The sequence below is a fragment of the Erythrolamprus reginae genome, chromosome 2 (genome assembly GCF_031021105.1).
Source record: "Erythrolamprus reginae isolate rEryReg1 chromosome 2, rEryReg1.hap1, whole genome shotgun sequence".
In the NCBI taxonomy this organism is placed as follows: Eukaryota; Metazoa; Chordata; class Lepidosauria; order Squamata; family Dipsadidae; genus Erythrolamprus; species Erythrolamprus reginae.
The window spans coordinates 335,718,851-335,740,197 of NC_091951.1; the positions used below are offsets into that span (position 1 = coordinate 335,718,851).

Here is a 21,347-nt window from a genome sequence, read left to right on the forward strand (position 1 = left end):
GCTGCAAAGGCGAACATGTCTTTTTTTAAAAAAAAAATCCTCCTCCTTGTTTTTCAAAGCAGTGTTTCTCTCCCGCAGCAAATTTAGGATGTGGGGATTTCAACTTCCAGAATTCAAGCTAGCGAGGCAATTCTGGAAGTCGAAATCCACACAGCCTAAAGTTGCTGAAATTGAGAAATAGTCTTTATAGCTTTCTTAGGCTGCAAATACAAGTCAATAGAACAATAGGCTGACTGATGATTACGGGAACTTAGCAGGAGCATACGGTTAGTCCTCAACTTACAACCACTGTTCAAAGTTTCAATGGAACTGGAAAAAAGCGACTGATGTCTGTTTTTCACATTTACAGCCATTGTGGCATCTGCTTAACCATTGTGGTAGGAAAGGGGTAGTAAAATGGGACAATACTCATTTAAGAACATAAGAGCATAAGAAGAGCCATGCTGAATCAGGCCAAAGCCCATTGAGTCCAGCATTCTGTGTCACATAGCGGCCCACCAATTGTACATGGGAATCTTGAGCAGAAAGAGAAGGCAAGACCCTCCCTTTCCCTTGACCACCAACAAATGGTACCCAAGGGAATCCTGCCTGCCTCAACCAGCACTTGGACATCCGTTTCAATAACCATCGATACACTTGGCATCTATGAATCAGTCTAACCCTGCCTTGAAGCTATCAAGGCTGACAGCTGTCATGACCTCTTCTGGAAGTGAATTCCATAAACCAATGGGTGAAGAAATATTTCCCTTTATTTGTCCTCACTTTCCTACCTATGAGCTTTAGGGAGTGCCCCCTCATCCTAGTATTGTGTGATAAAGAATTTTTCTCTATCAAACAATACTAGGACGAGGGGGCACTCCCTAAAAGAATTTTTCTCTATCCACCTTTTCTATCCCATGCATGATTTTATACACTTCGATCAAGTCACCTCTTAAACGCCGTCATTCAAGGCTGAAGAGACCAAGAAAGACGGCGTTTAAGGGGTGACTTGATCAAAGTCTTAACAATTGTCTTGCTTAGCAAGAGATATTTGGGGCTCAGTTGTGGTTGTAAATTGAGGACTATCTTACATTTGCACTCAAACTAGAGTAGACATCTAAAGGTTCTTGCCCTCCATCTTATTACATTACAGGTAGTTCTTGCTTAACGGTCATTTTTTTCCGCAACTATTCAAAGTGGTCACAGTGATGCTTGAATGAGGAGACTTAAGACCACTCGTCAAAGTTCCATCGGGAACAGCATTCCCACAATCACACGATCATGTTTCAGGCACTTGGCAAGCTTTTCGCGGTTATACTGCAGCATCTAACAGCCACTTCATTGCCGTTTGCAACCTTCGTGGCAATGGGGAAGCCAGCAGGAAGTTGAAAAATTATTTATTTATTGGATTTGTATCCTGCCCCTCTCTGAAGACTTGGGGTGGCTTACCACATATAAGGCGGCTTACAAAAAGGCGATCTTGTGATGTTGTTGCTTCAGGACTGCATGAGATTTGCAGTCATCTGCAAGATTTGCATTTGGGATTAACAATCCCAACTGCACAACTGCCACTGTCAAATTGGCACATGCAATGCCATGCTTTACAACTGCATCACTTATTGGCAGATCTGCCAGTCCAAATTAGTTGTTGTTAAGCGAGGACTACCTGTATAGGTGCAAGGCACTAATTCAGATAATGTCATTGTGGGTCTTGATTTTCACTGCTTCATTGGTTTGATGAAGCAATGCAGCTGGAAGAACACTATCCGTGCAGAAAGGTGCATCTTGCAACCTTCACTGAAAACTAGAGTTTTCAATCCTTCGTTGGAAGCATTTGTCTTTCTTTGTGAAATCATTCGCAAGAAGGGACTTTTGAACAAATCGTCAGTAACTGTTTGAACTGCTGCCCAGGGGCGAAGGGTGGGAGATGGGAATAATTTGAAGGTGGGTAAAAATTGGGTCAAGAGAGTCCTTGCCTGAAAGGTGTAATAAAAACTAAAATTCTCAGCGTAGTTAAACAATTCTCCAAAGTATTTTCAAAATAAGCAGATCTTGGGTTTTTTTGTCACTAATGACAAAAAGTGAACATTATTACAAATTAAAACAATTATTTGCTAACAAAACATCTAAGAGAATCTTGCCTTCCCTAAGCTGGCTTTAGACCGCAATTATGTAATCTCTACCCAAGACATTTTTGGTTGAAAAATTGGGGAGCTGAAACCAATTTGGGGACGATGGACATATTTAAAAAAACACATACCAGTGTGACTCAGTGGAGGCCACTGGAGTACCCACCGTTAAGATTTTAACATGAAGAGGAACAAAACAAAGAAAAATATGGTTTGCACATGTCACATAATGTTATCTGAAGACAAGGGGATGTTTCAAATATATTAGTATCTCTTCATATAATTATGCTGACGAGTCGTCCGAGGCAATTCCAGATTCTTTTATGATTCCCGTTTCAGAAGTACATATGCACCCATGACAGCTAAGAGAGCATACTGTGGGGGAAAAACAAACGCATGGATATTACTGTGTGTGTGCATATACCATATTGCATAGCACATCTTATAAACTAGATACAGTGGTACTTCTGTTTACGAACTTAATTCGTTCCGTGAAAAGGTTCTTAAGTAGAAAGGTTTGTGAGAAGAAGCAATTTTTCCCATAGGAAGCAATGTAAAATAATGTGTGTGATTGGGGAAACCACGGGGAGGGTGGAGGCCCTGTTTCTTCCCAGGAGATTCCTAGAGAGGCCCCATGGAGGCTTATCCCCAGCTTTTCCAACCCTGTTTCCTCCCAGGAGATTCCTAGAGAGGCCCCGTGGAGGCTTCTCCTCACCTTTTCCGGCCCTGTTTCCTCCCAGGAGATTCCTAGAGAGGCCCCATGGAGGCTTATCCCCAGCTTTTCCGACCCGGTTTCCTCCCAGGAGATTCCTAGAGAGGCCCCATGGAGGCTTATCCCCAGCTTTTCCGGCCCTGTTTCCTCCCAGGAGATTCCTAGAGAGGCCCCATGGAGGCTTATCCCCAGCTTTTCCGACCCGGTTTCCTCCCAGGAGATTCCTAGAGAGGCCCCATGAAGGCTTCTCCACGCCTTTTCCAGCCATGTTTCCTCCCAGGAGATTCCTAGAGAGGCCCCATGGAGCCTTCTCCCCACCTTTTCCAGCCCTGTTTCCTCCCAGGAGATTCCTAGAGAGGCCCCACGGCGGCTTCTCCCCATCTTTTCCAGCCCTGTTTCCTCCCAGGAGCTTCCTTGAGAGGCCCCATGGAGGCTTATCCCCAGCTTTTCTGACCCTGTTTCCTCCCAGGAGATTCCTAGAGAGGCCCCACGGAGGCTTCACCCTGCCTTTTCCGGCCCTGTTTCCTCCTAGGAGATTCCTAGAGAGGCCCCACGGAGGCTTCTCCCTGCCTTTTCCGGTTAGAGTTTCGGAGGCTCAGGTTTGTAGGTGGAAAATGGTTCTTGAGAAGAGGCAAAAAAGTCTTGAACACCCGGTTCTTATCTAGAAATGTTTGTCAGTAGAGGCGTTCTTAGGTAGAGGTATCACTGTACGTTTTTGAGGAACGCTAGGTTTCCTGCAGGCTTCTCAAGAAAGTCAATGGGAAAGCCAGTGGAAAGCAAATCAGTGGTCTTCCCTACCATCCCACCTCCCTGCACCTGTGCCATGCCCAGTCGCTCATGCATCCATATACACCCTGACTTGTATTATATCCCCACACAATGTCCCTGACCTGCACAGTGCCACTTGTACACCCTCTTCTACCCTCCACAAACCCTCCACAACCTTTTATTTTTGTACACCCTCTCTAACCGGCATGACACCCCCTTGTGCACCCCTAGCACCCTTGTCTACCCATGCCACATCTCCCACGCACCCTCCACCCTGATCTGTGCCTCTTATACACCCCATCACATCCTCTCCGACCCCCATAAGCATATCACAGACTCCACCTCTGACCAACAGTGTCTCTTGCACGTGTCCTCACAGTTTTCCTGACCTGCACCTCTCACCCACTGCCCCAACTTATGTGTCACACAAATTTCTCCCAATTGGTGTACTGCCTCTCACACACACCTTTGCACCACCTCCCATGTTCCTCCTTGCATAGCCATAGCATTTAGACTGATATACTGCTTCACGGTGCTTTACAGCCCTCTCTAAGCGGCTTACAGAATCAGCCTATTGCCCCCAACAATCTGGGTCCTCCTTTTACCCACCTCGGAAGGATGGAAAGCTGAGTCAACCTTGAGCCTGGCGTGATTTGACCTGCCAAACTGCTGGCAGCCGGTGATCAGCAGAAGTAGCATGCACCCTAACCACTGCGCCACCGTGGCTCTTGGTGCATCTTAGTGCATTCTCCCAGACTTTCCCTCTCTTAAGCAACACTTCATGTGCATTGTGAATTCTTGTGTATCCTCTCCAACCCACATCTCTTATACCAGTGATAGCAAACCTCTTTTCCTTCAGGTGCCGAAAGCGTGTGCGCACATACCTATCACATTTGCGCACACACTGATCGCGCTTGCGTGAGTGCCCATACCCATAATTCAATGCCTGGGGAGAGTGAAAATTGCCTCCCCTGCTCCCCCCAGAGGCCAGAAACAGCCCGTTTCCCAACTTCTGGTGGGCCTGTTAGCTCCGTTTCTCACTCCCCAGGCTCCAGAGGCTTCCCTAGAACCTGGGAGGGCAAAACACACCCTCTCTATCCCCCCTGGAGGCCCGCTGGAAGCCAAAAATGCCCTCCCAGAGCCTTTGCGCAAGCCAAAAATCAGCTGGCCAGCGCACACATACATGTTGGAGCTGAGCTAGGGCAATGGCTTGCGTGCTGGCAGATATGGCTCCGCCGTAGGTTCACCATCACTGTTTTACACCCTCGGTGAACCACCAAACGTCTCTCAAACGCCCCTCCAGTAAACTAGTTTCAAATTGCGAACCACGTGCAAAACTGTCTACATTCTCCTCAAATCTATTTGTTTAATTATTAAACTAATATACAGACTGATTCCTTCCATCCCTTTTGGTCCCTCCAGATAGGTTGAAAATATGATTTCCATAATAATTCTCAACCCAAAAGAGAAAACTATTTGAAGGGTAAATGTCAAGCACCAGAATAAAACTTATTACATATTTCTCTTCTTGTCTAAACAATAATGTTCATTCTAAATATAATGATCATTTCATAGATTCTCAGCTAAATCTGTACCCACCTTAAATTTTGGATAGTCATTCATGATTATGGTCACCATTCCAACATACGGCAAAAACCTAATTGAGATAAATTAAAGATAATCACCTTATTAATCAATAAAGTCATTGACTAAACATTGGTGAACGGTAAATGCCAGGCACGACTGATTTAATATATCAGTAACTGAATTTACATCCTGTCTCTCCATATGAATAGTATCAAGGTTGCTAATATTAAATGTAAGATACAGTACTAGGGTAACACATAACCACAAAGAGTTTAAAAAATACACAAGCTGCAAATGTTTCTTTAGTAAATCTCTAAAAACAGTTTTGACACCTCTGATTTAATCCAAAGTTATTGATTGATTGATTGATTGTATTTATATGCCGCTCATTCCAAAACAGACTCAGAGCGGATAACAAGTGACATAAATACAACAATGATAAAATACAATTAGAATATGGATTGTAGGGGCAATAGCCTAGCTCTGTTTAAAAAAAGTACTATTGCTAACATGTTGTAAGCCGCCCTGAGTCTTAAGGAGAAGGGCGGCACAAAAATCGAATGAATGAATGAATGAATGAATGAATGAATAAATGAATAAACAAACAAATAAATAAATACACACACAATAAAATCAGTCATATAATAAAACAATATTATTATAAAAGAACCATACATACACTACAGTCAATCTAATTTCAGGCCTGCCGGAAAATTCAAGTCTTAATGGCTTTCCGGAAGACAGGTAGGGCAATCTGGGGGCAATTGATTTGACAGGTATTTCCAGCTCAAAATGTTAACAATTTTCAGACAATCATTGTTGTCGAAAGCCCCCCCACCCCAGTGCCCTTCAAAATAATGTTAAAGATTGTATGTGGCCCTAAAGCCTCTGGTAACTCATACGTATTTTCCAAATCAGACCAGGCTGCTAGTAGGGGAAAAACAAGGAGAGAATTCCATCTGTGTTGAGTCACTGATATTCCAGCGTTCACAAGAGAGGCCGCTTGCATAATCCAAGTTTACTTACCCTCGCGCCCGGCCTACGACGTCCTTCTTTTCTAGCCAATTCTGTCCTTCTTTGTACAAACCTCTGTCATCGACTTCATTATTATCGCCCTTGGTCAAAAATTTGATGTTGCCATTTTCTCTGCAAGCAAGCGACAGGACAGGGGACCGATTAGCGCTTTGACGACAGCACTTTTCAAAACTGCTTACGAATCGCCCAAAAGGCAGGCGGAGGTGATAAGATAGTGATAGGTACATATTGTCCTTCCTGTTATTTTAATAAATGCCCAGGTGTTTTTAGGACTCCTGCTACCAGAGCTGAACAAGTATTTGGCTCTTCCTAGGGTCCATTACAATTTACGACCACAAGTGAACCCAAGATTTTTTGGGCGCTAAGGGAGACATTTGTTAAGCGAGTTTTGACCTGCTTTACGACAGCTTTCTCTTTGTTAAGTGAATCGCTAGTAATTTGATTGTTAAACGAATTTGGCTTCCCCACTATCGTTCTTTCAACACTCCGCGGCCTGCACTGTCTGCCAATCAATTTCCGGACACAATTCAAAGTGTTGGTTATGACCTATAAAGCCCTACATGGCATCAGACCAGAATACCTCTGAGATCGCCTTCTGCCGCATGAATCCCAGTGGCCGATTAGTCCCAGAGAGTTGGCCTTCTCTGGGTCCCGTCGACTAAACAATGTCGTCTGGCAGGACCCAGGGGAAGAGCCTTCTCTGTGGCGGCCCCAGCCCTCTGGAACCAACTGCCCCCCAGAGATTAGGACTGCCCCCACCCTCCTCGCCTTTTGTAAGTTATTAAAAACTCATATTTGCCACCAGGCATGGGGAAATTAACCCCCCCCCTCCCAATTGTTAAGGTTGGTGTATGGTTTAATTGGATTGTGTGATTATTTTATCATAAGGGTTTTAAATTGTATTTTTTTAATAATTGGATTTGTACAATGTTTATGATGTTGTGAGCCGCCCCGAGTCTTCGGAGAGGGGCAGCATACAAATCTAATAAATTATTATTAATTATTAATTATTATTCTTGGTCAGAGGGTCGCAAAAGAGGATGGGACACTGCAACTGTCAGAAATATCAGTCAAAATTCTTCCTATATAAACCAATGACCATAAAATACTAGTAATTAATAGAAATGTAACAAGTCTATAACGGCTGTGAGACCCAATTAGTCACCAAAGAGGTTGACTTGTCTCTATTGTATATATGTAGTTTCCTTCTTTTTCTTTCCTGTCTTCTTTTCTTCTTCTCTTCTTTAACTCTTCTTCTTTACTTTCCCCCCCTTTTATTTTATTAATGTGTTGTACTGCTTTCTCCTTTTTATTCAATCACCGTTACTACCTATAGAGGCTCAATGCAAAAATTATATACTTGTACTTTATTTGTTTTTATATTTCTCATGCTCAAATTTCTCTTTTGTGGTGTTGTTCTTCCTTCAGTAAAGAAACTCAAAAATTAAAAAAAAAGAAAAAAGCACCTTTGGGTTAAATCCCAAAGAATTCAACATTCCTTCTTTCCCTCCACCCCTCCTGGCCTTCCATAAGAACCTCAAGACCTGACTCTGCCAGTTTGGACTCCAAAGGAGGAGCTTCAAGTCGGACGTGTCTGCTAGACTAATATCAGATCCTGTGTTCTACCCCTGCTCATTCTACTCCATCTCTTCCCATTTTTTAGCTACTGCATTTTGCATTTTTTAAAATATATTTTTGTAGTTATTTATTTATTTATTTATTTATTTGATTTGATTTGATTTTATTTGATTTGTATGCCACCCCTCTCCGTAGACTCGGGGCGGCTCACAACAGTGATAAAAACAATACATAATGACAAATCTAATAATTAGAATCTAAAACAACAGTATTGCATTTAAAAAGTCTAAAAGCAAGAGACCCCAATATGTAAAAAGCATACATACAGTCATATCATGCACAAAATTACATAGGCAGGGGAGATGTCTCAGTTCCCCCACGCTTGACAACAGAGGTGGGTTTTAAGGAGTTTATGAAAGGCAAAGAGGGTGGGGGCAGTCCTAATCTCTGGAGGGAGCTGATTCCAGAGGGTTGGAGCCGCCACAGAGAAGGCTCTTCCCCTGGGTCCCGCCAGACGACATTGTTTAGTCAACGGGACCTGGAAAAGACCAACTCTGTGGGACTTAACCAGCCGCTGGGATTCGTGCAGCAGAAGGCGGTCTCGCAGATATCCTGGTCCTATGCCATGAAGGGCTTTATATTTATTTATTTATAAAAAAAAATTTTAATGTCATTTTATTTTTTAATATTATAAGCCACCCAAGAGTTACCTAAACTAAATAAATAACAAATAATTAATTTTTGGTCATGATTTTGCTCATTTCCTTATCTTTACACCGCCCGCTAACTTGGAATCCAACTCTGAACATAAGAACATAAGAAGAGCCCTGCTGAATCAGGCGAAAGCCCATCAAGTCCAGCATTCTGTGTCACACAGTGGCCCACCAATTGTCCATGGGGATCTTGAGTAGAAAGAGAAGGCAAGACCCTCCCTTTCCTTTGACCCCCAACAAGTGGTACTTAAGGGAATCCTGCCTGCCTCACCCAACGTAGAGGCGGCACTTTGACATCTGTTTCAATAACCACCGATACACTTGGCATCCACGAATCTGTCTAATCCTGCCTTGAAGCTATCCAGGCTGAGACAGCTGTCACGACCTCTTATGGAAGTGAATTCCATAAACCAACGACCCTCTGGGTGAAGAAATATTTCCCTTGATTTGTCCTCGCTTTCTTACCTATGAGCTTTAGGGAGGGCCCCCTCGTCCTAGTATTGTGTGATAGAGAAAAGAATGTTTCTCTTTCCACCTTTTCTATCCCATACATGATTTTATACACTTCGATCAAGTCACCCCTTAAACGCCGCCTTTCAAGGCTGAAGAGACCAAGGCATTGCAACCTGGTTTCATCAGGGAGGTGCTCCATTTCCTTGCTCATACTTGTTGCCCTTTTTTTGCACCTTTTCCAGTTCCATTATATCCTTCTTGACCAGTGACCAGAACTGTACACAGTACTCCAAGTGTGGTGTCACCATTTCAGTGCTCTCACTGAAAACCCTCCGCTACCCAACAAAAGGCCTTTCCCTGAACCATTTTATCGGCTGTACTCTGTGTGATGCGAAAATTACTTTTCGTGAACTTTAATCACTCTGTGCACGATTGGGATATCTCTTCCTTCGACTTTGAAAACGACTATTTCTCCGGCCCTGATGGGGTCATCTCGGAAATTTGTCAAGAACAAGAGGTCTCCTCTGTGGAAGGCTGGTTCCATACTCCCACTAGAAAAGGAGAAGAGAAAAAGTTTTACAATTAACACAATCATCGTCTTTTAATGACACCCCCCCCCCCCCCGATAATCCCTTGAGGGGTCAATTCTGGGCTATTGAATGGCACTGAGTGTTTACTTGGTGGTTGTTCTTCCTTGTAGCCAATGTGCAGTTATATTCAGCAAATATAAACTCATTGTGCCCTGAGAGAGAAATATTTGCCTCTACCTAGGATCGAACTCACAGACTCCTGATTCTGAGGCGAGAGCCCCAACTCTAGGCTATCGCACCACTCATTACAATTAACACAATGATTACCGAAAAAACAGATAGGTACAGGATATTTGATGTGGTTTTGTGTTACAGGGCCTAAAATGTTTCAAATGTTTCCCCGCAATAGATTTAAATTAATCAAACGTTAAAAGCTAAAACATATGAAAAACGGTTGCAGGAACTGGGTATGTCTAGTTTAATAAAAAGAAGGGGAGACATGATAGCAGTGTTCCAATATCTCAGGGGTTGCCACAAAGAAGAAGGAGTCAACTTATTCTACAAAGGGTAGAACAAGAAGCAATGGTGGAAACTAAACAAGGAGAGAAGTAACTTAGAACTAAGGAAAAAATTCCTGACAGTTAGAACAATTTATCGGCTGTACTCTGTGATGCGAAAATTACTTTTCGTGAACTTTAATCACTCTGTGCACAATTGGGATATCTCGGAGAGGGGCGGCATACAAATCTAATAAATAAATAAATAAAATAAATAACCAGTGGAACAGCTTGCCTCCAGAAGTGGTGAATGCTCCAACACTGGAAGTTTTTAAGAAGATGTTGGATAACCATTTGTCAGAAGTGGTATATTTCCTGCCTAATATAACCTAGTCAAATTTCATAACACATCTCACTATTTACTGAATTTACTAAAAACAAGGGAATATATTAAAGCAACGATGGTTATAAAAAATCACAACCTCCCACTCGCTCTCTCTTTCCCTATTCCCAATTTGGGACAGAAATGAGACCAAATCGAGGTTGTAGACTACCGCAGCACACAAATTCTTCATAAAGAGACATACCTGAGTACTACTACAATTGGACTCTCGCTCCCAGTGATAACAATAAGGCCTTTCCATATCATTAGGGCTGAAGACACGATCATGGCAAAATTTAAAACCTGGTAATAGAGCTGCAAAGAAAGGAAGAACGGAATGAAAAGAATAAATCTCACATATGGTCTTTGACCAGATAATCACCATTGTTGCTGTTATTATTTCAAGAGTCATTTTTGGATTTTACAGGAGGCGCTGCTAAACATCTTCAAATTTAAATATTAGGCACAGAATTAATTTTCACCCGGGCAAGACCAACAAAAGACCTTAGTAACTTGAAATAAAGAAACTTCAAGTAAAATATATTAACTGGTGTTGTGGTTGGCTCTGGCCCAGCTCCTGCCCCAGGGAATGTGGAGGTGGATACAGGGGAAACTTCGACATGTCATAGGTCTGTGTTATTGCCGACAGAGTCAGTTAAGAGTTTAGTTTCCTCGGACGAAGAAGAAGGTGGGAGTGACTTGGAAGAGGGGGGCTTGGCACACAGCCCAGGCAGTCAATCTCCATTATCTTCCATTGATTCGGATGAAGACATCTTGGACCCACGCAAGCGCAGAATTATGCATAGAAGAGACCAAGTAAGGAGATATTACAGGAGATAAGAGGCCACCTGTGTTTGGGTGGGGCTCCAGTAATTAGAGCTGCTGCTATAAATAGCAGCGTGTGGGTTTGGCTGTTGTGAAAGAGTATCTGATGGCAGTTCTTCAGGAATCGTGTGTTGCTGTTTTCTGGACTTTGTTTGTTGATTTTTCACGCCTTTGAAACCAAAGCAGAGCAACGTGTGTGTGTTCGGAAGAAGAAGGGGTGTGAAATTTCTTCACAGCTGCTAGCTAAGTACTTAATGACTGCTTAAGGGAAATTGTACAGACTACCCAGTTGTTTTGGGACCAGTGCTCTTTGCAATACAAAAAGAGTGCTTTGTTTATTTTGAATTTTGTGGTAAAAAACATTGTTTTGAATTTTCAAACGTGTGTGTGTGTCTGAAATTTGTACCCTTGAATTTTCGGGAGGCTCCTACCAGAGAGCCCGGCAGAAGACCTTGAATATGAAAAGTAGATCTAGTAACTGAGTTTTGAGAACAGGGAAGCTGGTTTCATTTGGTGTATTGCCCTTCTAGTGGCTCTATAAATCCAAATACCCTGTTTTTTGCCTCTACCATAGTTAGAAGTGATCAGAAAAAAACCTGCACTACATGTCCAGTCATGTTTGACTCTAGGGCACAAGTCCTCAAGCATGGCAACTTCAAGACTTGTGGACTTCAACTCCCAGAATTCTCCAGCCAGCATAGAAGTCCACAAGTGTTAAAATTGCCAAGTTTGACGACCTCTGCTCTAGGGAGTGGTGCTCATCTCAATCTCTCAGCTGAGGGAGCCAGCCTTGTCTAAAGACATTTCCATGGTCATGTGGTCAGCATATACCAAGGTATACAGAATGCTGCTACTTCTTTACTGAAGTGGTACCTATTTATCTACTCGCTGTCAGCACTTCAAGTAATGCAGCCATAGAAAGCAGAACTCGAAGGCAGGTAGATTCCTCAAAGAACACCATTATTGGATACATCATATTGGCACAGCTGGTGAAAATCGACTCTGAAACTTCCTGCAGTTTTCACCAAATTTTCCACCTAAAGTTTTTAATTTTAAGTGTTCACCTAAAAGAAAAATAAGATAAAGTTTTTCCCCTTTTCCCAAGTCATCAGTCACATGGTCCAATAGAGGCACTGGCTGATTGCTTGGTTACTTCGCTCCTCCTCTCTCAGTCACATGTTGGAATGACCTTGGTTCCCAACAGCAAAACCTTTTGTTTTGACTATTTCCGACCACCACCCATCTAATGGCAAACTTGAAGCCTCAAAGATGACCCCAGTCTTCAGGTTGACACTCACATTTGCATTAGGTGGGGGTTACCACTCCTGCTGCTACTGTTGCGCTACGTGCACAGTTTTGTGTGTCTGATGGGCGCGCTTCTGTGCATGCACAGGAAGCAAAGTTTTGCAAAGAGACGCACATGCGATTTCAACTATTTTTTTGCTTCTGCTCATGCGCAGGAGCAAAAAATCACCAAAATCTTGCGCGCATGTGCAAGATTTGGCTTCCTACGCATGCGCAGAAGCAAAATCTCACTGGGATACACGCAGGCACCAGCAGGACACCCAGAACTGTGCACGCAACTCTATTTTTGCTACCGGTGTGGCATCCTCAAACGGACCAGTAAGAACCCGATACTGATTTGCATGCTTTCAAACTGCTAGGTGGGCAGGAGCTGGGGCAAGTAACAGGAGCTCACCCCATCCCACGACACTTGGGTCTTGAACTTGGGCTCTCAGCTTTCCAGCCGACAAGCTCAGCATCGTTCACATGTTCTCAGCCGTTACACCTGGCTGCCTCAACAGAACAAAGAGCAAGGGGTCGCGTGACAAAGCGTTGCAGGCAGAACGGGGACATAAATAGATAATTTTAAAATAATCTTTACATTTCAATCGGCACCTGCTTCTTTCCTCCGAATTGTCGCTCTTCCCATCCTGCTGCATTCGTATAATGGAAGGCAACAGTATGGCAGGTTTCTGGGTTAAGTACGGCAATCAAAAACTGGTCAACAAGAAAAACGGTGCAGCAGCTGTAAGTAGATCAGCACATGGACAAAACACGACATTAAGCCTTTCTTGTCTGTATGGGGCAGCACTGCAAAGCTCCATGCCAAGAAATGGCCCAGTTTTCCATTTGTTTAACAAAGCAAATAAACTGTTAATAAGGGAAACTTATTTACTGCCCCCTGCTACTAGCCCAGTAGAAGATAGAAGCGGACTCATTGATTTACAATAGCAATAGTACTTAAACTTATATACGGTGGTACCTCTACCTAAGAACGCCTCTACTTAAGAACTTTTCTAGATAAAAACTGGGTGTTCAAGATTTTTTTTGCCTCTTCTCAAGAACCATTTTCTACTTAAGAAACCGAGCCCGGAAAAATTTCCCAGGAAATTTGAGAGGCCCGGCCAGTTTCCTGCCATTTCCCCTTTAATCCCGGCCATCTTGGGGTTTCCTGGGCTGCCAGAGGAGCTTTTCAGTGGCGCTTAAGGAGGCTTCCAAGATTCGCCCACGTTTCTTCAACACTCCGGGGCTTGCATTGGCTGCTGATCAGTTTCCGGTCACAATTCAAAGTGTTGGTCATGACCTTTAAAGCCCTACATGGCATTGGACCAGATTACCTCCGGAACCGCCTGCTACCGCACGAATCCCAGAGACCGATAAGGTCCCACAGAGTTAGCCTTCTCCGGGTCCCGTCGACTAAACAATGTCGTTTGGCGGGCCCCAGGGGAAGAGCCTTCTCTGTGGCAGCCCCGGCCCTCTGGAACCAACTCCCCCCGGAGATTAGAACTGCCCCCGCCCTCCCTGTCTTTCGTAAACTACTCAAGACTCACTTATGCCGCCAGGCATGGGGGAATTAAGATATTCCTCCCCCCTAGGCCATTACAAGTTATGCATGGTATGTTTGTGTGTGTGTATGTTTGGTTTTATAATAGGGGTTTTAGTTGGTTTTTTTTTAATTGGATTGTACATGTTGTTTTTATTGTTGTTGTTAGCCGCCCCGAGTCTACGGAGAGGGATGGCATACAAATCCAATAAATTATTATTATTATTATTATTATTTTGGCAGCCCAGAGCGAACGGATGAAGGTGTGTGATCCTCCTTGCCGCCTCGGGGTCCCTCTTATTTTTCTTTTAAGCCTTAAAGTTTTGGATTTCTTTGATTCCCCTCACCTCACCTTCTTCCTTCGGCAGCAACTGTCCTCCACCTCTTCTTCCTCCTTCTCATCCCCCCACCCAAATTCCGAGCTTTTATTTCTTTCCTAATGGGTTTGCACGCATTATTTGCTTTTACATTGATTCCTATGGGAAAAATGCTTCTACTTACAAACTTTTCTGCTTAAGAACCTGGTCATGGAATGAATTAAGTTCTTAAGTAGAGGTACCACTATACTTATATAAAGCTTCACAGTGTTTTTACCACCCTCTCTATGACAGGGGTCTCCAGCTTTGGCAACTTTAAGCCTGGCGGACTTCAACTCCCAGATTTGAGAATTCTGGGAGTTGACGTCCACCCGGCTTAAAGTTGACAAGGTTGGAGACCCCTGCTCTAAGCGGTTTACAGAGTTTACACCTATTGCCCCCAACAATCAAAGAGCCTCAGTGGTGCAGTGGTCAGAGCACAGTACTGCAAGCTACTTCTGCTGATCGCCAGCTGCCAGCAGTTTGGCAGATCGAATCTCATTAGGCTCAATGACTCAACCTTCCATCCTTCCAAGGTCGGTAAAATGAGGACCCAGATTTATTTATTTCTCTCTCTCTCTCTCTCTCCCTCCCTCCCTCCATCCATCCATCCATCCATCCATCTATCTATCTGATTTGTATGCCGCCCCTCTCCGCTGACTCGGGGCGGCTCACAGCAATAATAATACATTGTAAACAAATCTAATATTTAAGTTAATTTAAAAAAACCCAATTTAGAAACCAATCATACATACTAGCATACCATGCATAAATTTTATAAGCCTAGGGGGAGGGAAAGTGTCAATTCCCCCATGCCTGACGACAGAGGTGAGTTTTAAGGAGCTTACGAAAGGCTAGGAGGGTGGGGGCAACTCTGATATCTGGGGGGAGTTGGTTCCAAAGGGTCGGGGCCGCCACAGAGAAGGCTCTTTCCCTGGGTCCCGCTGAACGACATTGTTTAGTTGACGGGACCCGGAGAAGGCCAACTCTGTGGGACCTAACTGGTCGCTGGGATTCGTGCGGCAGAAGGCGGTCCCGGAGATATTCTGGTCCGGTGCCATGAAGGGCTTTATAGGTCATAACCAACACTTTGAATTGTGACCGGAAACTGATCGGCAACCAATGCAGATTGTTGGAGGCAATATGCTTACTCTCTATAAACCACTTAGAGAGGGCTGTAAAGCACTGTGAAGCGATATATAAGTCTAAATGCTAATGCTAAATGCCACTGCTACAATCCGGGCCCTCATTTTACCGACCTAGGAAAGATAGAAGTCTGAGTCAACCCTGAGCCTGGTGAGAAATGAACTGGCAAATTGCAGGCAGACAGCAGACAGCAGAAGTTGCCTGCAGTACTGCACTCTAACCACTGCGCCACCACGGCACTTATCAACATCTTAAAAGGCTATTTAGTACCAGTTCATGCCACATATTTCTACCAACAGAAACATAGAAAAATAGAGATTGATGGCAGAAAAAAAACCTCTTGGTCCATCTAGTCTGCCCTTATACTATTTCCTGTATTTTATCTTAGGATGGATATATTAAATTCAGTTACTGTGGATTTACCAACCACGTCTGCTGGAAGTTTGTTCCAAGCATCTGCTACTCTTTCAGTCAAATAATATTTTCTCACGTTACTTCTAAGCTTTCCCCCAAATAACCTCAGATTGTGCCTCCTTGTTCTTCTCACTTCTCTCCTGAACCTTATTTAACCCTTTAACATAAATAAGGAACCTTTAACATATTTAAATGTTTCGAGCATGTCCACCCTTTTCCTTCTGTCCTCCAGACTATACAGATTGAGTTCATTAAGTCTTTCCTGATAAGTTTTATGCTTATGGCCTTCTACCACTTTAGTAGCCCGTCTTTGGACCTTTTCAATTTTGTCAATATGTTTTTGTAGGTGAGATCTGCAGAACTGAACACAGTATTCCAAATGTGGTCTCACCAGCGCTCTACACAGCAGGACCACAATCTCCCTCTTCCTGCTTGTTACACCTCTAGCTATGCAGCCAAGCATAGCAGGTTCATGATCCTCACCAGAACGGGCTCTAAAAATAAATTAAAAAACCCGCACACTTCCTGGAGTGACGAAGACCTTTGCAGGGTTAGAAGTACTACAGCAGACGGCTCGATTTACATCACTTATTATCAACAGAAAGAAGACACTTTGGTGCTCTCTGAACTCAGTGGGTTTGCTTGCAGATGTAGAGTACAGGTAGTCCTCAATTTACAAGCGTTCATTTAGTGACTGTTCAAAGTTACAAAAAAGTGACACTTTTTTTCACATTCACAACTATTACAGCATCCCCATGAGCAGGGTTAGGGTCATATTTATGACTGGTTGCAGTGTCCCGGGCTCATTTGATCAGCTTTTGTGACTTTCTGACCAGCAAAGTCAATGGGGAAGCTAGATCCACTGGACCAAAAGAATGTTCTTTCGGCGTCAGCTCAGGAAGCTCAAACTGCCCAAGGAGCTGCTAATACAGTTCTATAGAGGAATCATTGAGTCTGTCATCTGCACCTCTATAACTGTCTGGTTTAGTTCTGCAACCCAACAAGACCAACACAGACTTCAGAGGATAATCAGAACGGCAGAAAAAACAATTGCTGCCAACCTGCCTTCCATTGAGGACCTGTATACTGCACGAGTCAAAAAGAGGGTGGGGAAAATATTTACTGACCCCTCACATCCTGGACATAAATTGTTTCCACTCCTACCCTCAAAATGACACTATAGAGCATTGCACATCAAGACAATTAGACACAAGAACAGTTTTTTCCCAAATGCCATCACTCTGCTAAACAAATAATTCCCTCACCACTATCAAACTATTCACTAAGGCTGCATTGCTATTACTATTAGTCTTCTCATAGCTCCCATCACCCATCTCCTCCCACTTATGACTGTATGACTGTAACTTGTTGCTTGTATCCTTACAATTTGTATTAATATTGATAGTTTCCTGATTGCTTACTTGTACCCTATGACAATCATTAAGTGTTGTACCTCATGATTCTTGACATTGCACCAATATCAAATTCCTTGTGTGTCCAATCATACTTGGCCAATAAAGAATTCTACGCTAAGCTATGCTACGCTACGCTAGTCTAGTCTAGTCTAGTCTAGTCTATAGTCTAGTCCAGGGGTAGGCAAATTTGGCTCTTCTAGGACATGTGGACTTCAACTCCCAGAATTCCTGAGCATGATTGGCTCAGGATTTCTGGGAGTTGAAGTCCACAAGTCATAGAAGAGCCATCTTTGTCTATCCCAGTCTAGTCTAGTCTAGAAGAGTATTACTAATTTAACAACCACAATAATTCAGTTAACAACTGAGGCAAGAAAAGTCGTAAAAAGGGACAAAACTGATTTAACAAATTCTCACTTAGCAACAGAAAATTTGGGTTCAATTATGGTCATAAGTGGAAGACTACCTGTACAACATATCATCACCACAGCACACAAGCGAAGCCCCTTCTCTCTCCCTGAGCATTTTAAGTAAACCAAGAGATTTGGTAGACTAAGAAGAAAAAGATCAGGAATCATCATAAAGTGGAAGGAGCATAACAACCACTATGTACGACAAACAGTTGGCAGTCAGAAGACACAATGAAGATTCCTTAATTTCACAGTTCCCTCGATTTCCGCGGGGGATGCGTTCTGAGACTGCCCGCGAAAGTTGAATTTCCGCGAAGTAGAGATGCGGAAGTAAATACACAATTTTTGGCTATGGACAGTATTATAAGCCTTCCCTTAACACTAAATTACCATTTCCAATTCCCTTAACAAACATTTACTCACCATTATCACTGGTACTCACTATTGAATAAGACACTTAGTGATCCTGATATTTATATACAGTGATCCCCCGGTTATTGCGTCCCCGACCATTGCGAACAGGGTAATTTGCAATTTTTGAACCCGGAAGTCAGAACACCATCTGCGCATGCGTGCCCTTTTTTTCTATGGGCACGCATGCGTAGATGGCGCCGGGCAGATCAGCTGCTGGGCGGCTTCCCTAGGTCTTCCCCCTCTTGGCCGGCATCAGCGAGGAGTTTCCCCACCACCGCCCACGCAAACTCCTCGCTGCTGCCGCTTCGCTCGGGCCGCTTCCCAGCTGAGTACTCAGCTGGGAAGCGGCCCGGGCTTGTCCGCAGCCTGCCTGCCCGCGCGCCCGCGGCTCGCGCGCCCTTCTCCCGCCCACGCCGTTCGCTCGGGCCGCTTCCCAATTGAGCCCTCAAGCCAAGCGCAGAAGTTCGCCTTTGGCGCTTGGCTTGAGGGCTCAGTTGTGAAGGCGCGCGGGTGTTTTAAAACGTCCCCGCCGACATGGGGGGCTCGCTAGTACCCCCCGAACCCCCAACCCGGGTTTGGGGGTGTGCTAGTGAGCCCCCCATGTCGGCGGGGACGTTTTAAAACACCCGTGCGCCTTCACAAATGAGCCCTCAAGCCAAGCGCAGAAGTTCGCTTGGCTTGAGGGCTCAGTTGTGAAGGCGCGCGGGTGTTTTAAAACGTCCCCGCCGACATGGGGGGCTCGCTAGCACACCCCCAAACCCCCAACCCGGGTTTGGGGGTGTGCTAGCGAGCCCCCCATGTCGGCGGGGACGTTTTAAAACACCCGCGCGCCTTCACAACTGAGCCCTCAAGCCAAGCGCAGAAGTTCGCTTGGCTTGAGGGCTCAGTTGTGAAGGCGCGCGGGTGTTTTAAAACGTCCCCGCCGACATGGGGGGCTCGCTAGCACACCCCCAAACCCGGGTTGGGGGTTCGGGGGGGTGCTAGCGAGCCCCCCATGTCGGCGGGGGACGTTTTAAAACAGCCGCGCTGCCCCCAATCTTCGGCTCCTCGCTAGCGCTGCGGAAGCACATGCGCAGATGGTGTTTTTACTTCCGCAGCGCTACTTCGCGAAAACCCGCTCGTTGCGGGGGGTCCTGGAACGGAACCCTCGCAACGAGCGGGGGATCACTGTACATAATTATTTATTAACAATATTTTTTTTTTGTTATTTATTTGCAAAAATTATTAGTTTGACGATGACATATGACGTCATTGGGTGGGAAAAACTGGTATAGGAAAAAAAGCCACAAAGTATTTTTTAATTAATATTTTTTGAAAAACTGTGGTATAGGCTATTCGCGAAGTTCGAACCCGCAAAAATCGAGGGAACACTCTACATGGATAGATTTAATCCTAGTTTCAACTGGGAAACTCCGAACATCTTCGAGACCTAGACCAAACTAAATCCCAAACACTAGGGAATTCCTAGAAAACTTGTCACTCAAACAAATCAGCCATCAACACACACAGAGAGATAAACCATATTTACACATCATTCAAGAGACAATAAAAAAGCTTAAGAAGTAAGTAATCAGCCATCAACACACACATAGAGATAAACCATATTTACACACCATTCAGGAGACAATAAAAAAAGTTAAGAAGTAAATAAAAAGATCAGAACGCATCCTCTTCAGTAGCTAACGCCCAGATAAGCAGAGATTCCCACCAGGCAAAAAGAGAGAAAGCAGTTACCCTAATCAAGAAATTGTCACACAAGGAAACAATGAAGCAGAAAACAAAATCTTATCAAGGAGAAAACCACATCCCCACCACCACTGGTAGAACAAGCTAGCGCATATAAACAAAGAGCAAACCCCACACTCCTTAGCTTCCCATAATGTAGTGGAAGTGATGTGCCGGTGCCTGGAGGCTGTTAGGGTCTGGATGGGGGGGAACTGAGACATCTCCCCCAGGCTTATACAGTTTATGTATGGTATGTTTGAGTGTATGTTTTCTTTTAATAAGGGGTTTTTAATGACTCTTATTATGTTTAACTATTAGATTTGTTATATATTGTGTTATTATTGTTGTGAGCCGCCCCGAGTCTATGGAGAGGGGCGGCATACAAATCTAATAAATTGAATTGAATTGAATGTTACAAGCAAGTAACCAACCTCAGAGAGCACCAAGGATCTCCCTATATAAGTTGCTACAGTAGTCCCTCGCTATATTGCGCTTCACCTACCGCGGCTTCACTTCATCGTGGGTTTTGAAATCAGCGTTGGCACAGATACGGCGCTTAGAAGTTTGGAAGGGCAGGACAAGCGCTCAGCTCATGCTCAGAGAGAAGCTTCATTTGAATCATTTCACCACACAAACAAGCGCTAGAATAATTCCAGCGGGACTCCCGAATGATGAGCGGGGCGGGGACTGAGCTCCGGCGGAGGCCGGTCCCCTCGTTCAACCCGCCTCGCCAGTGCCGAGAAGGCAGTCTTTGGAGGCGCGCTTAGTGGTTGGCGGCGGCAGTGGTGTACTTGGGGTTGTAGAAAGAGCTCCCGGCAGCGCACGAACGAGTGAGCGTGAGCAAAGAAAGGAACGCGACGTGGCGGGGATTTCCAGACTGGGCTCGAGGGCGGAAGAGGAAGTGCTGGGCGGGTGGAGGGGGGGGAAAAAAGAAAAGAGAGAGAGAGAGAGAAAAAAGAACCAGCCGGGGCAGCTCACCAGGGACTTTCCAGCCGGGGCAAGGCAAAAAAGACAACGTTTGGCCGAACTGCTGCAAAGGTTAGCCGTTGCTCACCTCCAGGCATCTGGAGCTGGTGGGAAGGAGGATAAATTCCCCATCGCGGATTTCACCTATCGCGGACGGGTCTGGAACGTAACACCCGCGATAGGTGAGGTCTTACTGTACTGCACTTCCAATACAACCCATTTATTATTAACTTTAAGTGGAAATCTGTGTTGCCCAAAAGAGTGCTGTTTTCAGGATGTTTAGGCAGGTGTGTGCATGTTCCCGGGAGGGTTGCCAGAGACAGGAAGGGGTGCAACCTGTCCTACGTTCTGCTGGCCATCACCTCCAACTGACCTTCAACTTCTTCCTCCCATTGCTGATGAGAATACCCAACCTGGCACTTTATGAAGTTGCACTTGCCCCAATCCAGCTTAGCACTGAGGCACAACGCTGCAACGGCCTCAGCACCA

At 44.6% G+C, this 21,347-nt stretch overlaps 1 protein-coding gene across 1 annotated transcript in view; it reads right to left on the reverse strand.

The window, feature by feature from the left end:
• Positions 1-1,046: 1,046 nt before the first annotated feature.
• The window catches only part of SEC11C (SEC11 homolog C, signal peptidase complex subunit), a 32,403-nt gene continuing 12,102 nt past the window's right edge, over positions 1,047-21,347 (reverse strand). The window contains exons 4-8 of the mRNA XM_070743508.1: positions 10,569-10,678; positions 9,356-9,505; positions 6,202-6,321; positions 5,188-5,245; positions 1,047-2,483 (exon numbers count right to left, since the gene is read on the reverse strand). Coding sequence (XP_070599609.1) covers positions 2,430-2,483; positions 5,188-5,245; positions 6,202-6,321; positions 9,356-9,505; positions 10,569-10,678 — 492 coding nt within the window. The 3' untranslated portion in view covers positions 1,047-2,429. The remainder of the gene's footprint in view (positions 2,484-5,187; positions 5,246-6,201; positions 6,322-9,355; positions 9,506-10,568; positions 10,679-21,347) is intronic.